At 44.5% G+C, this 17,547-nt stretch overlaps 1 protein-coding gene across 2 annotated transcripts in view; it reads right to left on the reverse strand.

The window, feature by feature from the left end:
* Positions 1-1,191: 1,191 nt before the first annotated feature.
* The window catches only part of SIAH3 (siah E3 ubiquitin protein ligase family member 3), a 48,599-nt gene continuing 32,243 nt past the window's right edge, over positions 1,192-17,547 (reverse strand). The window contains exons 7-9 of one of the 2 annotated variants that reach the window (XM_009986295.2): positions 15,542-15,551; positions 10,892-10,951; positions 1,192-1,687 (exon numbers count right to left, since the gene is read on the reverse strand). In XM_009986295.2, the coding sequence (XP_009984597.1) occupies positions 1,192-1,687; positions 10,892-10,951; positions 15,542-15,551 (566 nt within the window). Of the gene's footprint in view, positions 1,786-10,891; positions 10,952-15,541; positions 15,552-17,547 lie in introns of both variants that reach the window. The other variant, XM_086612001.1, reaches the window with a different exon arrangement.

The raw sequence follows: 17,547 nt of genomic DNA on the forward strand, positions 1-17,547 counted from the left end.
AAAAAAGCATTCTGTAGCAGCCAGGCCACAGCCACACACGGAAAGAAGGGAAGACAATTTCCCATGCTTCTCGTGTGTCACACTCACCATACAACCTCCTTCTTCAACATGTCACCTGCTGTGTTGGGATTTCACTGCTGTTGTTGGCCATGCAGGAAGCACGCCTGACTGCAGATGGGACAGAGTGTCAGGAGATGGCCAGCACCTGCCTCTGACTCTCCCCAAGGAGTCATCCAAGGGAGAAGCTCTTAGAGAAGCCTGTGTCTTCTTGTGACCATTGCCATCTGGGAAACACCCTCAGGAGAAGGGTGACCCTCAGACACTTCGCAAGTGTATGGAAGAAAAAAAAATCAAGGTTGCTTTTGAAGGAGACCATTTCAAATCTCATCATAGCCAATTTGCAAACAGATATTCTGGCTGCATTGTTTTAAATCAATATTTAGCAGCACACAGCATTCCGTAGCAAGATCTGTACACAACTTAGGACCGTCCTGATACTTTATTTTCTGAAAATCTGTTTTTGAATGCTTAAGGAAATAGAAGCTAAAAAGGTGAATGCCCTGATGACTGGCTATGGTTATATCCCTACTGGAACTGGACCATCTAGCAAGCCTCTCACTGCCCATCATGATACAAGAGTGAGATTTAACCATGCTGTCATCCATGATTTAGTACAGGATGAGGCTTTGCAGGCCCCGACTCAGCAGGGGTGGTGAATTTTGTCTTCTGAAGCTTTTATTGTCTGAGTTTTGAAGGTTGCTTCCTCAGAAGCCAAAGGGAGCTCTGAAACTGTGAGCTCCCCAGAGTTGGCTTGGTGGGCCTCCTTAATAACAAGCAATTAGGCAGACAATGAAGGAAACATATTTGCATAACATGCTCAGACCAAATGTTTCTATGACTCACCCTGAGTGCACTTTCCAGGAGAGCGTTGTTTCCAGTGTTGCTGGAGGGTGACAATAAATTAATTAGCCTCTTTAAAATTTCTCATAAAATTGTATTAACAAAACGGTAAATACATTACACAGAGACCGTAACCACAGGATGTTTACATAATGCCCACTGTGGACGAGTACTAAATACCATAAAAGACCTGAGACCCCCCCGAAAAGTCCGCAAGTTCTGGCTCTCACAAGGCAGCTAGAGCACCATTGTTCCTCCTCCTCTTTCTCCTCCTCTTCTTCCTCTTCCCCCTCACATTTCAGCTTCGGTGTTGTGAACTTTGCTGGTGGTTATTGCAATTCCTATGGCTAGGCTTCCGTTGTCGGAAAAAAGCTGAGCCAGGGAAGTGTTCAGCACAAGGCAATCCCCGTCCGAGATGACAGAGTCAACACACTCCAGTACCGACCTGGGGGTCGCCTCCCACTTGAGGCGTCTCTGGTTCCTATTGAGCTCCAGTCGGTAGGTGAAGTTGTCGGCTTGAGTCGGCGTGCCGATCAGCATCATCGTAGCAAAGAACTGGGGGTGGCCTTCATATTTCTCCTGCTTCCTAAGGACCAGCAAAAACTGGTGGCCAAGACAAGAGTGCATGATGATCCAGTCCGTGGGTGCGGGCAGGTGCATGTCCGTGGCCAGGAAGACAATCTCTGCTCCCTGAAGGATGTTGATGCGGTGTGTCTGCCTCAGGTGGGACACCACCACCTCCAAGTGCCCTTCCCATGGGCAGGAGAAGAGCGGGCACGTGCAGGGAACCAGTTGAGGGTCGTGTACTGCTTCGTGGTGATGGCAGGAAGGAAGGACGCCTTGCTCCACGGATGTCTGCGCAGCTGCACAGAGGGTCGGTGCATACTACAGGAAGAGAGAAAATACATGTGATTGCAAGTGGACCAGGAATTGCTGCAGATAAGCAAAGTGCAGACCCTGCAGACACCAGCCACCTAACATGCCACCTAAAACAGCGCTGGTGGGAACACCAGGAACTCAGCACTGCCGAAACTGGGCTGAGATCAGGAGCAATCCAGGCCTGGATCTGTGCAGCAAAAGGTGCTGTCAGTTACCTTATTCTCCAGGAGAAGAGAGAAACCATTTAAGCCATGACAAGTCACTTCAAATGAAAGTGATATATGTGTTTAAAGAGCAATTTCATTAGTTTGGGGGGAAAAAATCTGATTAAAAAGAAAAAAAAGCCCAACAAAGCAAGGACAGCATGGAGTATTTTATATAGTTAAGGCTCTTGCAGCTCAGAACAAGGAAATGAAATATGTATGGCTTTATTATTCTTTAATGAAACACACTGGCAAATACAGGAATTTCTCCTGAAACAATATGCTTTATAACAGCCATAATTTGTGAAATAAAAGTCAGTTTTTATTGTATACGACGCCTTCATTTTTTTTTGTGTCAATGTATTTGTGCTTAATTGATGCGCTTACCTCCATAAATCTTAAACGGCTCTCTAAGGTGGATGGATGGCAAATTAAGGGCATTTTTATACTAAAGTAAATTTGGATTAAGGTAGGGCAGCTAGCTGAAGAGGCAGCAGCACTTGCAAAATAATTCCACGTGAGGACTAGGAAGCAAACTGCTCTGCCTCTGTCAAGTGGATGTTGTTGAAGAGAAATGCATAAGTCTTGTTCTGCCAAAAGTGTATCCACGTGTAATGCTATTCAGGAAGAGCAATGGCTCTCTGCAATAACTCTGTGCATAGACAAACCCTAAGGCACAGGCATGCCTATCATGATTCATCCTACCCAATTTTAAGCATTTACTTCAGCCACCCGAGACGGAAACCTGGTTACCTTGGACTGCCTCTGCAGTCAATAGAAGCAGGCAGCCCTTCCCAGTGGCGGATTCAGATCTCAGCTGGAGTAATTCATCTCCTAAAGGTGGCACCGGCTGCAGCCAGAGTGACTAAGGCCGAGATCCAATCTGTCCAGTTGCACCTAAATTTTAGATGCTCAAAAGTAGGAGGACAATGTCTCCCTCTGAACCCCTTTGGAGATGCTTAGAAGAATTAAGAGTACATATATATACACGTAGATTCTGCTTTAACATATGTTTTAGGAAGATTCATGTAATTCCCCAGACACTGCCCCATGTCTGCTCCTTTTAACATATATACCCAATAGGTATATACAGGACAGTATGGTCTTAAGATCTAAAAGTTGTTTTCCTCCATGTCACATCCAAGTCATAGCAGATTTGGGCTTTATTAAGCTGTTTTTGAGCAGTTGTTTGTTTTAACTAAGGGCAAGGGTAGTCCCATACAATAAGTGCCAGATATGTTGCAAATGGTGCGTTGTCTCATCTCTCTACAGATACCATGATTGCCTTTCATTACAGCCTTGCCGTGAGAGTAAACGTTCTTACTGCACACAGTCTTTCCCCTCAGAACTTGCACTTTTGCTTTCCAGGATGTTTTGGAAGGCAATCTCTTGGGTCAGCTGTCCCAGCTCTCACACGACCAGGCTGACAAAGTCCTGGATCTCCGTTCAGGATTTTCATTTTGTCAGTAGCTGCCAAGGGATGTGATGGGCAGAACAGGGTTGTGATTGCTGCTGCTGTGTAATGCACGGTTCTTCCAAGACACTGAGTGTCAAAGAGAGTTCTTTCATCTTCCTCTGACATTTGATATGAAGAATAATTGACTATTCAAGCCCTGTTACTGAACCTTGTAGTTTTTTCTTGGGAGAATTATTGCTTCAATAGTACTGTTCTACTTTTGCCTTCCTCATTTTTTATTTGTTTTGCTGTATAAAATTCAAGAATATAAACTTTCCAACAAGATAATGAATTGAGGTCAGATAAATGACTATCATTGTCTGGGAAATAAAACAGGTCATTATAAACCCATCGAGGTTTGTGGCTTTAGCTGCCTACTTATCGTGGTGCAATTGCTGGAGAGGTGGTGGTTCACACTTAATTCTACATTAATTTTTGCATCCTATTAGGATGAAAGTTATGGTTAATTTGAACCCTTTTGGTGGAGGCAGCTACTGCTATGGCAGATTGTAAAAGCCTTTTAAAAAATCTCTGAAATGCTAATTGCCTCATAAAATGTATTCTAATCTCCCAATCTAATACAGTGGGTGTGAGCAATTACTTTCTCTCACCAAACTGTTAATGCAACATTAGTGATTATACTAATTAAAACTAATGAACTCATACTCACATGCTGATAAACCTCTCAACCACTCGACAACTTCCAGCCTTCTATCAGTTTTATTTAACTCCTCTTTAGGAAGATGAATCTTAAATTAACCTCTTGAATAACATTCAAAATTAGGTTTTGAAATGTGAAGCTTTATAGACTGTGTATAATTCCTCTCCAAAGATTACCCGAGTCAGAGAAACCATTTCCACTGAGGTTGTAATTGAATTTAGAAATGCATTATCCTAATTTGATAAGCATGGAGAGCAATGGTAGCTCATCGATCTAAACTGGAGCCAAGGTAAGAAAATAGAAGTATCCCCAAAAATTACTTTATGACAAGCACATCTCTATGTCTCAGAAACTGGAAAAATAAATTACAATAAGCAAATTATTCAATGCATCTTTCTTCTTTCCTTCATTTGTGATTTTGTGTGTGTGTGTGCAAATAATTGAGAATTCCCTTTCACATTTCACATTTTTGAAACATTTTCATTAATCAGTTCGGCAAAGGATTTTTAGTCCGACTTTGTTCAGTTCAGATTTATTGAAATTTCTGGAAATCCAGCACAAACCATGTGATCTATTTTTATTCTCTGGCTAAGTGAGAATCATCTTCAAAATCTGGTTTCTGAATTATTCAACATATCTGTTTCTAAATTCCAAATTTGTAATATTCTGAAAGAAACTTTTAAAAATTCCCTGATTCTGTGAAAAAAAAAGTCTCACAGAAAAATATAATTTTACTTTTACTTTTGAGGTATAACTATTGGGGTGCCTGTGTTGGTCTGTCATATAGCTGTAAATTGAACCTCTAAAACTGACATACAAAATGGGTATAAAATGGTCACCTTGAGGGCATTTAAATGTTTAAATGAATATTTATGAACATTTTTTCTATGTTTAATCTGCTCCAGTATTTACTTTCCATTATTTATTGCTCAATTACCTAATAAAATCAGGTTCATTATATTGTTGTGTTAGTCTAGTATTATTCTCAGTTATCTTTTAGCCCGTTGGCCAATTTCAGTCAAATTTAACTGTGTGACAGAAGTCTCAAAGGCTTTAATTTTCAACTGGTTTTGTGAGAAGAGGCAGCAAGATAGAGAGGTATGACCCTTTCATGTCTCTGGGGAGGAACAGCTTGTCACATGGGCAATGTTACATTGTCAGATAGGAGTGAACCTAAACAAGTGCAATCTGATCGCAAATGTATTACAGACACCAGAGAACCCACGTGAGAGGTCTTTATGAACAGGAGAAAAGGCTCCAGCGAGAGCGCTCCTCATTAGACGCGAGATAATCCCACCACAAGACACCAAACCACAGGAAACCAGGCTCTGCCGCTCACAGAAAAATTTCTTTTTAATGATGCAGCTTATTACAGTGTAATTCTCTTTAAGAACAAGTCATTTGGCAAAGAACAATTTATAAATACACAGTGCTTTTCTTATGGGGGGGGGGGGGAATGAAAAAATATTATATTTGGACCCTGGACATAGCGCTTCTGGGTCCTGCCTCAGCCTTTCTCCAAACATTCTGCTAAAAATGCAACAAACCCCTCTAGATGTGACTCGCCTGTTCTAACTTTCATTTCATAGATTTCATAGATTTCATAGGTTTCTAGGTTGGAAAAGACCTTAGAGATCATCCAGTCCAACTGTCCCTAATCCCTTGTGATAGGACAAGGGGTAATGGTTTTAAAATAGAGGGAGGTAGATTCAGATTGGATATTAGGAAAAAATTTTTTACCATGAGAGTTGTAGAACACTGGAACAGGTTGCCCAAAGAGGTGGTGGGTGCTCCATCCCTGGAGACGTTCAAGGCCAGGTTGGACGAGGCCCTGAGCAACCTGATCTAGTTGGAGATATCCCTGTTCCTTGCAGGGGGGTTGGACTAGATGACCTTTGAAGGTCCCTTCCAGCCCTAACCATTCTATGATTCTATGATTCTAATCCCCATTAAACCATATCCCTAAGTAGTTCGTCCACCCTGTTCTTAAACACATCCAGGGATGGGGACTCAACCACCTCTCTGGGCAGCCTATTCCAGTGGCTGACAACCCTTTCAGAGAAGAAATACTTCTCTGAAATACTCTGCCCATGCAGAGCCCAGAGCCTCAGAGTGCAATTCACTTCATCCCAAGAGAAGCCAAAGGAACATTCTCCCAGACACCACTCTCTACACGCAGCCAAGACCAAACCCACCCTCAGGGCAGACCCACAGAGGTTTTACTGTTTTCTAGGTGAGGAGCAGAAGGGCACTCCTATTTCGATCAGGAGAGAGTTGCACTGCTATGGTCTTCTCCTGCTGCACTGGAGACAACGCAGTCCGTGGAGAGAGAAATGGATGCCTGTTGACACGAGGGCGTAAATCTGTGGCTTCCTTCCACCAGTAAACCTCCACTCACCAGTGACTTGATAGAAAATCCAGGAGAAGGTCGAGAGGAGGATCCAAGAGGTAAAGATCTCCAAGAGGAAGAGGCAGAGAAGACACAAGCATATCTCTGAGTCTGCAGCTGCAAAGCTGAGGTACCCACTCAGAGGAACTTTTGTATTTTAACTAGCAAAGACTTTAGGTCAACTATAATAAAAATAGTGGAAACAGAGGCAGCAGCCCACACTGCACCTCTGCTAGCTGAGCTCCCAGCCCGGTGGGGTGCAGGCACTAGCTACGCCATGGTCCCTCAAGCCCTGCTTCTCTGCTGCACATAGGCACAGCTTCCAACGGGACAGCAAAGGTGGCTGCTGCCCTCAGCAGACAAATGCCTTGCAATTAAAGTTGTGGCTTGCAAATAGGGAATTGGCTAGCTGCAAACATGTCAGGGTGAGGGAGGGTTGAATCCAGTCCTCTGACTCCATGGGAGAGGACCCAGGCTCTGATGATCTGGGGTAAAAGAAGGGTGAGTAGCACCGCTGCATTGCAGAAGAATAAACTCTGCTCAGGTCTTCAGAGTGAAGGTTAAATGTCACCTTTCTGCACTTTCCAGTGTTCCCCAGTGTTACACTAGAAGCCTGGGTGCCTCATTCATACTTTTATTTATAGTAATGCACATAATGTGCAAAATAATCAGCCTTTTACAGGCCCATGAACAGTGCAGTGCATGCTGCAGAGAACATCCCGAGGACTGAGGACAAGGACTCGTTTGCTGCCCAGCCAATAAGGGTTTCTGACAGCAAAGCAGATGAATAATCACCCTTTTCCAGACACTTCACATCTATGCAACTACATTTTATCCAGTGATCACACATAACTTTGCAAACACATTAATTCACCCATGGGCTGGGCTATTTGCTTAGAGAAGTCAATGGTGCAGTCTGACAGCCATCACAGCAGAGCTTCTGAGCAGGGTCACACGGAAAATGGCAGAGATGAAAATAAAGCCATCGGACATGCCAGCCAGCCTGAACTAGCAGAGAGTGCTCCCTCCCTACCCTGGTCCAGCTTTAGCACATCCTGAAACACCGCAACCTAATCCTCCTCCCAGGTGGGAACCCATATCTAGTCCTTCTGTGGATCCAAACTCTTTCCTTCTCAGCCACAGCTTTCTTGGCTGGATTACACGAGGCTTGGTAGGAGCCATGCACATTCACAGCAGCTGTGACCTCCGGTGGGAGCCAGAGGTTAAGAGGGGCTGTGCTCACACCCCTCGTTACAAACCCACCACCTGTGCTAACGCTGCCTCCTGCTATGGCTGACGCCACTCCGAGATCCAGTTTCCTGTCATCTGTAACTGCAAGACTTGCATTGTTTGGGATAACACTTGATGCAGGCTGACTTTAGAATATATATTAAATTATACATGCACTTACACACACACATACATGTATTTATGTACAGATTTTTAAAACTTACAGGACTGTTTAAAATGTTTCTGATTGGGGGAAAAATGCAGTGGGGAGAACCACATTGTTTTGTGCAGCTTAAATCATTCTGGTACCTTTTTTATTTTAAAAAGTTATCTGTGGCTGGGAGTTGGGGGATGGAAGCCCATGCATTTTGGCTATGAGCTTATTTTTGTTCTCCTTGTGTAAATAGTCCCAAATTTGAGACTTCATATTTTTTAAACAACCTGTCTCTAGGAGTTCATTTTATCATGTACTTTTTTGTCTATGAGGCTCGTAGCTGTGGCTGTGTCTGTCTGTGCATCACAGGCATCTATCAGCTGACAGCTACGATGTTGAGCTAAGGTACGACAACAGTATTATTTCCCAGTTTAGGGTCAAGGATTTTGGGCACAGAGAGATTAATGATTTCAGTGTATTGACTATATTTTGTTGCCCAGCTTTTATCACATAACACCTGATTTTTCATAGTAGAATTGCCTCATACAGCATTTGATATTTTCAAAATCCAGCCTCCATTAACCTCAGATGCTGCTACAAGTGATCAAACTATCTGCAGCTCAGGTCTAAGGCTTTAGGTTGAGCAACTCGGGAGCAGAGAACATCTGACTAGAAGCCATTTATGAACAGCTTGCTGTAAATGACTCTCGAGTATCATATAGGGCTTTCCAGAGGCATGAATGAAATCCAGCTGTCCAGGGCAATGTGGCCTTCCTCCCAGCTACAGGACCTCCTGGCTAACCTGCCATCACTTATCTCCTTTGTCACCCTATGTGTGACAAAGGACAACAAGAGATGCAGTCACTCTGTAGGTAAGTGAGCAACCTGGAAACATGCCATGAGAACTCGGTGGATCTTTGGCTTTCACCTAAAGATTTCTGTAGGCAAGGAGAGATCCAGGCCTGCAGCTTTGGGATGCTTTGAGTGAGAGCTCCATCGCAACTTTCAGGGTTTCTGTTGAAACAAATAGTTTTTTTCCTTTGCTGGTGAAATGTGCCATTTATTCCATTTTATTAGTGTCTTCCTCCTCTTCCCCACCTTCTCAGGGTCCGATTGCTTCTTCTCATCTGTATGGAAAGTGCCTCCAATAATTTTCTAATTCTCAGCTTCTTTCTGCCCTATAAAAGCTTTGCCACCCACTAGCGTCCACCTCCACATTACTTACACCCACCGCACGGGGACAGATGCTCGAAAGAGCTATAAAGGTGGTGTGACTAGTGAGTCTTTTAATCCTGGTCTTCTTTTAATTTCTCTTCTGCTATTTTTTAGTATGCTAATCAGATTTTGTAAATGTCTCAGATGAAAGAAAAGAGAAGAAAGGAAAAAAACCACCCCTTCAACCTATTTTGTCAAAAACTGTACTTCCATATCTGAAATTCAGAAGTCCAAGCCAAGGCTCGTGTTGGGGATTTATTTAAAATTTTAATTACACAAAATCTTGTTCATTATGAATGCATCAGTTGAATTTCTTAAGTACTGAATATTAGTTGCAGCTCTGGCAGTGGAAGGATTTGTTTTCCTTAATATCAAATGGCAGTGAGAGGACAACTTCAAGCTCATTTTGCTAATCTCACTTTGCAACATAATCAGGCGTGACTTGGTGACACAGTGCACGGGATGTGTTAATGGCTGTCCTCATGCTAATTACACACCTGTGAGTGTGTAGAGAAAATACTGCTTTAGTACATGTTTGCACTGTAGCACCACGCTTCTCTATACCAGAGGACTCTGAATTTTAGATGAAGCCACATATTTTTAGAGATATTTTGGAAAAAGGGAATTTGGTTTTGTGGTAGATGTAGCAAAAATATGTTATAGCATTTTAAATGTATTCCAGATGGAAAGAAAGATATTATTCTCAAATTAAAACTCTTTTCTTGATTTTCAAAAATCCTGGTTTTCAACATAAATTGCCATGCAGTCTTCAAATGCAAGCAAAAAATATCAAGAAACTAGACATTCTGCAATATATTGAAAACAATATGATTATAATAAAACAAAAACAAGATCCATGCAAAAGAATTTCAGTCTTGTAGACGCTTTCTGAGAGACATCTAGGCATAGATACTGGCATGGTCTCCAGCTCTCCAGCTCTCCAGCTCTACTGCTTTGAAACTAAATTTGATGAACCATTCCCAATCCAGGTGGGAGGACACAGAAACTTTCTGTGTTTCAGGCTGAAGGGAGATGCACTACCTCACTGACCCTCAGCAGAAGCTGCAAACGAGTCATGGTCACCCAGACAAATGATCCCAGTTTAGCTGCTGTGTTTGCTGGATCTTACTCAATGGCTAACCTGGGATCACCTTCTGTGTTTACTTTGAGGAATAAAATACATAGATACAAGCAAACATACACACACGGGCAATTCCTGTGGAGCATCTGGCATGGTTATTTGCTAGCCAAAATAAATGAAAAGCATGGAGATTAAACGGATGAAATGGAAGCATTCGGATATGCAGAGGTCTGGCAGGTTGACAAGTTGATCTACATTGCCTGCTCTGGGGTCGTTGCCCTGTGCCTGCTCCAAGAGCTTAACCAAGGATGAATCTTAGCTTTAAGATCTGCAACAACTGAAAAAGTCATCCTGTCTTTGAGTGAAGGCAGTATGAGATCGTGACTGAGGGAATGTGCAGGACCAGACACGCTCGTAGTGTCCGGACCATCCCTGCTCAGTGAAGATTTATCCTGCACCCATGCTCACTACCCTCACTGACGTTGCCTTTCTGCTCTCTGTTACTTGAATTTGGGATTCCCTGACAGAAACATTGTCTTCCTGGAAATTTGGAAGGACTTTTAAAACTAAGGGGAACAAAAGAATACAATGTTTCTGTTACTCAAGGAGAAGCCCGTGAGGATGCTTTTGCCACTACCATTTAAGTATTTTGCAGAGGCACTGAAGCAAGGAGATCAACTGGAGTTGGTTTGGTTTTGCAGGAGCCACTGTCCCCACCGTGACCATGGAGGGAGTGGGGACAGACTGTCTCCATCATAAGGAGCTTCTCTGAAGTGCAGATGGCTACTGGGTACAAATCCAGACCCCGGATTCTGAGTTACAGCTACCATCAGCAACACAGGTGAAAAGGGTGGGCAGCTGTAGATCAGAAACATGGGCTTTCTCCTCTGCTGGTAGTTTATCATAGAATGGTTTGGGTTGGAAGGAACCTTAAAGATCATCTAGTTCCAACCCCTCTTGCCATGGGGGACACCTTCCCCTAGATCAGGTTACTCAAAGCCTTATCCAACCTGGTCTTGAACACTTCCAGGGATGGGGCATCCACAACTTCTCTCGGCAAACGGTTCCAGTTCATTATTTCATTCAGAGATAATCTGATCATTTCCCTCTCCATTTCAGTTCTGAAGGACCCTAAACCTCCTTCTGGCAGACTGCCCAGCCTTGCAGAGGGGCTGTAGCCACTACAGATACAGAAGAAGCCAGGCTAGAGAGTGGGATGTGCCCCCAGGACCTAATTTCCCTTGAATTCCCTTTGCTGAATTTTAGGGCTGAGCACAAAGCAGTGACAACAAACCATAGTGTAGAGTATTCGATGTTGCATTGCAACTGCTAAGGCACTGGGGCATGGAGAAGTTTACCACATTCTCCTTGGACTAGGAGATTTTACACCTTATTTAAGGAAGGATGATGCTTCTAAACACCATTCCCTTCGGCCACGCAGGGAAAGTGTTGGAAGCCAAGACACATGCTGTCAGCTCTTGCTCCAGATGGGCGGTGTGTAACCATTGTTTATCTCCAGATTGCTCATAAGGCAATGCTGGTTGTGGCTCTGGGAGATGTAGCAAACGGCCTGCGTATGTAAGAAGAGATAATTCAAAATGTAGAATTATCTGAAGATTCATTTAATCCTTTATCTGCTTTGTATTTTGTATAAAGCCTGTTAACAAAGTGCAAAACCATTATAGGCTTTAATTAAAAACAAAGTGACAAAGTAGTTCCAGGCTGCATCTGCTCTGTCTGATAGGGGAGGCAGAGTTCACAAGAGCCCTATATCTGACCTGTTGATTTTGTGTTTTACATTCACACTGAGAAAGAAATTATATGGAAAGAAAAAAAAAAAAGAAGAAATTATTGCCCACTGTGCTCATAAACTTTCCAGTTCAGACTGGCTCTAATAACTCATCATCCAATATTCATTTGCAAGTTACTACAGTAACAGCATGTCTCTAAGAAGAGCAGATTTGCTGGTGTCATCTGAGATAATTAGACCAAATCCACCCTGAGACAATCAAAACGCTTCCCTTCCATCAGGCAACCTCCAGCTATCACAATCATATGACATTTAAATTTACTAACTGTGAAGGGATGCCATCCAGAGGGACCTTGACAGGCTGGAGAGGTGGGCCTGTGAGAACCTCATGAAGTTCAACAAGGCCAAGTGCAAGGTCCTGCACATGGGTCGGGGCAATCCCAAGCACAAGTACAGGCTGGGTGGAGAATGGATTGAGAGCAGCCCTGAGGAAAAGGACTTGGGAGTGCTGGTGGATGAGAAGCTCAACATGAGCCGGCGATGTGCACTGACAGCCCAGAAAGCAAATCGTATCCTGGGCTGTATCAAAAGAAGTGTGGCCAGCAGGTTGAGGGAGGTGATTCTGCCCCTCTACTCAGATCTCGTGAGACCCCACCTACAATACTCTGTTCAGCTCTGGAGTCCCCAACATAAGAAGGCCATGGAGGTACTGGAGCGAGTCCAGAGGAGGACCACGAAGATGATCAGAGGGCTGGAGCACCTCTGCTATGGAGACAGGCTGAGAGAGTTGGGGCTGTTCAGCTTGGAGAAGAGAAGGCTCCAGGGTGATCTTCTAGCAGCCTTCCAGTACCTAAAGGGGGCCTACAGGAAAGCTGGAGAGCGACTTTTTCCAAGGGCGTGTAGTGATAGGACAAGGGGCAATGGATTTAAACTGAAAGAGGGCAGATTTAGATTAGATATAAGGAAGAAATTTTTTACATTGAGGGTGGGAGGCAGTGGAGCAGGTTGCCCAGAGAAGTTGTGGCTGCCCCATCCCTGGAGGCGTTCAAGGCCAGGTTGGATGAGGCTTTGGGCATCCTGGTGTCGTGGAGGATTTCCCTGCCCATGGCAGGGGGTTGGAACTAGATGATCTTTGAGGTCCCTTCCAACCCTAACCATTCTATGATTCTATGATTCTATGATTCAGAATCATGCCCCGGAAGTGCCAAAGGATGGCACAAACATTACTGGTCTGCTGGAAGGAGAGAAAAGAGGTGGTGATTGTTGAGCAAGGCTGCAACATCCCCTGGTGGGACCCATGTCTCTTCTCCCATCCACACACACCTCCTGGACAAGGATTTGTTTTATGGTCTATGTCACGATGCTCTTCCAACTAGCACGGGATAATGAGTAATTAAGCCTATGCCAGGCAGGTCACAGCTGAGTTTAGATCCTGGGCTGGATAGGTGCAGCAGGGAGGGAGCACAAGGCACCCGGTGCCGCTGACATTGTCTCCGTGTCCTGTCTCATAAGCTATGCCTACATCTCTGTAACAACCTGAGCAGCGTATCAACCATAAGATACTCCTCATTTTTGGTTAGCACTTCTTCTGAGAGCTGTGCCTGGGGGAATGCAAGAGTGGCTTATACTCACATCTGCCTTCCTCCTGCTGAGGCACTACCAGCACTGGCGGCTGACCAACATCTCAAACCCATCCAAAATGGCAGGGTGTGGTGAAGGTCATGCTCAGGTTTCAGGAGCATTAGGAAAGGAAGAGGGGAAAATAGACTGTCCTGGGCTCAGAGTAATTCTCCTTTCCCCTACAAGTTCTTGCCCCTTCTCCACTAGTGACCTAGTCATGAGCGTTCAGCTCACCCGTGCTCTGGGTACCTGCAACATGAGTTGCAGTGTTGAATGAAAAGTCTCCTTGTTAAAAGACAATCCAAAAATTCATCATTATTCTGCTGACAGCTGAAAGTGTGGCTTGAGTTTGTGCAGCCAGTTTCAAGAAAGGGTAAAATCACAAAACAATCCAGATAACCAATGCGAGCCATTATCTTTGGGCATGAAAAACAATCTGCAAGTCTGGGGACATTTTTTTAGTTTGTGTAATGTATGTTGCTGCTTCATTGATATATTCCTTGCAGCAAAGAACGGGACATTTCTGTGGGAACATTTGGCTTGTGTCACAAATACTTATTTTAATTTTGTGCTAATCAAAGCCTGTTCCTTCTTGTTCCTCCCACTCAAATTCTCAAATAATAGTTCTTCTAGAAGTTTTCTTTGTATGGGGAGGATGCAGGTGGAAAGAAAGAACAGAAAAGGAGGTTCAGTTTAGCCAGAGAAGACAATGTTCCACCTACAGCAAAAAAAAATATCTCTATTAATAGAGTGAAAGTTTACAGGGTTTTGTTGAAGAAAAGAAAAAAAAAACAACACACAAAACCTTTTGAGTTAACATTCATGGTTATGGAAAGGTACTGTACTGCCGGCCCTCAAGTTTGCAGTGCTCTGCCTGCAGAAGGAGCAAAGCACAGAGAACAACAGCATTCATTTTTTCCCCAGCCTGCCCTGTCAAAATGCCTCAGATCTGAGACAAAGCAGAGGAGGAGAGGTCATGCCAGTCTCCATGCTGCGCCTCCTGCAGCGTTGTCTTTTGGGGGAGGGAATCCCCTGGTATACGCTAGCCTTCCGGCACCTCCGCTCTGACCTCATGTGCTACCAGCAAGAGGGATGTCATAGAATCACAGAATCATAGAATGGTTGGGCTGGAAGGCACCTTTAAAGATTATCTAGTCCAATCCCCCTACGGGGCGGGGATACCTTTCACAGGCAGGGACACCTTCCACTAGACCAGGTTGCTCAAAGCTTCATCCAGCCTGGCCTTGAACTCTTCCAATGGTGGGGCATCCACAACTTCTCTGGGCAACCTGTGCCAGTGTCTCACCATCCTCATCATAAAAAATTTCTTCCTTATGTCCAACCTAAAACTACCCTCTTTCAATTTAAAACCATTGCCCCTTTTTCTGCCACTACAGGCCCTGGTGAAAAACCTCTCTTCATCTTTCTTCTAAATCCCTTTTATATGTCGAAAGACTGCAATTAGGTCTCTCCAGGGCCTTTTTGTCCCCAAGTGGAACATCCCCAACTCTCTCAGGCTTTCTTCATAGGAGAGGTGTTCCATCCCTCTGACCACTTTCATGGGCCTTCCCTGGTCTTGCTCCAACAGGCCCATGTCTTTTCTGTGCTGCGGACCCCAGAGCTGGATGCAGTACTCCAGGTGGATTCTCATAACTGTGCAGTAGAGGGAGAGCATCACCACCCTTGTCCTGCTGGTTCCATTTCTTCTGATATGGTTGGCTTTCTGGGCTGCAAGTGCACACTGCTGGCTCATGTTAGGCTTCTCATCAACCAATGCCCTAAGTCTTTGTCCTCAGGGCTGCTCTCAATCCATTCTCTGCCCAGCCTTTACTTGTGCTTGGGATTGCCCCGACCCAGGAGCAGGACCTTGCACTTGGTCTTGTTGAACTTCATGAGTTTTGCATGGGCCCACCTCTCCAGCCTGTCAAGGTCCGTCTGAATGGCATCCCTTCCCTCTAGCAAATCAACTGCACTGCTCAGCTTGGTGTCATCCGCAAACTCACTGAGGGTGCACTTGATCTCACTGTCTATGTCACTGATTAAGATATTAAATAGTATTAGTCCCAGCACAGACCATTAAGGGACACCACTCATTACTGGTTTTCACTTGGATATTGAGCCATTGACTGTAACCCTTTGGAAGCTGCCATCTAGTCAATTCCTTCTCCATCTAACGGTCTGTCAATCAAACCCATCTCTCTCCAATTTAGAGGTACGAATGTTGTGGGAGACCATATCAAAGGCCTTACAGAAGTCCAGGTAGATGATATCCATAGCTCTTGCCTTGTCCACTGATGCAGTCACTCCGTTGTAGAAGGTCACTAAATTAGTCAGGCATGTTTTGTCCTTGGTGAAGTCATGTTGGCTGTCTCTAATCACACCCCTGTCTTCTGTATGTTTCGATGTCTTCCAGGAGGATCTGTTCCCTGATCTTACCGGGCACTGAGGTGAGGTTGACTGTTTAGATGTCACCAGGGGATGATAATGTTGTTCATGGGGAAACCATGAGCAATCCAGAGGCTAGAGACATGTCACCCAGCAGAGCCACAGCTCTTGGAGTCTAGTTATTTTTAAATCAGTGAGGCTCTTGCTTGAAATCCATCAGTGTAGTCTGTGTAGCTCTGGCTGCAACATCACAGGTGCTTTCTATTGTCTCTGGTCTCTGGTCTAAAACTTCCTATTTCAGTGCAAGTGTAGCATTGGAGAAAGGGGGCAGAGGTGCCACATTTCTTATTCAAAGCCATTCCTGTACTTTAATGTCCCCCCTCACCTGTCTTGTGGGAAGGTTTTGTGGTTTGACTTCAGCCAGGTCCTCCCCATACAGACAGCTTAATACATGCTCTTATAAACTTGTCTGGCTCTACAATACTCCATACCCTGCACATCATAAAAGTGAATAATTGCACAACTATTCTGATACACTTCAGGGTTTTGAGGATTTAAGAATAGGGTGGAATTTTATTTTTTTTTCCAGCTTTCTATAGAGAGCTTTTTATAGAGCTTTCTGTGTGACATGTTATTGAACAAGATGACAGACCACTCATTTCATCACATCAAAGGTGTTTCAGCCTTTCTTTCCCAGGACAAACCTCTCTCCTTCTTCCAAAAGGGCTGCCAGGGCTGGAGGGAGAAAGTGCGGTGGCTCAGGGGTGGGACACAGAGGGAAGGTCTGCTCCCCATCTCTCATGCTGCAGTGTCACCTACCTCCTCCTCGGTCCAGCGTGTACAAGTGCAAGAGAGGACACAGCTGCACAGTCCAGGGCTCAAGCCCGTGAGCTAAGGGCTGCAGCCCCGGCTTTCTGTCAGGATGTCACTCCGGAGCAAACAGCATGGCTTTGCTGCAAGGAACTGTACACCCCTGTGACAACCTGGGTCAGCTGGGATGGGCATGACATCCACTTCTGGTTTTGTATAGGGCTAGGAGAGCTCTGGGCAGACCTCTGGGACCAGGCTTAACTAGCGGGAATGGCTGTGAGGTGTTTTGTGCAGACTGTCAGGCCAAAGGCATGAATCCTGTGTGTGGTTACTGCTAGAGAGACATCCATGCTCCCAGGAGGAGCCACTCAAGTCTTTCCAGGACTTGACAGGCAGCTACTTGCTCAGTTAGGCACCTTCATGCCCCTGTCAACACATCTTCCATTCATCTTTAAAACCCTTCATTTCTCTCCTTTCCACCCTATGAGCAGGCAGTGATGGCTCACCCTGCAATTTCCAAAACCACAGAGAGTCCATGCTAACTCAGAATAACATCTTCTAGACCCATGGGGCTTGCAAAGCCTTCAAGGAGAATGATAGCATTACTTAGCAGAAGAAATGCCTGTGACAAACAATCAGAAAAATTTTGGGTGAGATTTGTCTCATCTAAATGTATATGTCTAAAAGATAGACACGTTCAAATCTGAGCTACTCACCTGAATGGTGGTAATAATGGAGGTAAGATGTACCTCCACTGAGCAATTCGTCATCCCTATCTTGAACATCTCCATCTTCAGGGAAAGATGAAATTACT

The sequence above is a fragment of the Tauraco erythrolophus genome, chromosome 1, assembly GCF_009769465.1.
Source record: "Tauraco erythrolophus isolate bTauEry1 chromosome 1, bTauEry1.pri, whole genome shotgun sequence".
In the NCBI taxonomy this organism is placed as follows: Eukaryota; Metazoa; Chordata; class Aves; order Musophagiformes; family Musophagidae; genus Tauraco; species Tauraco erythrolophus.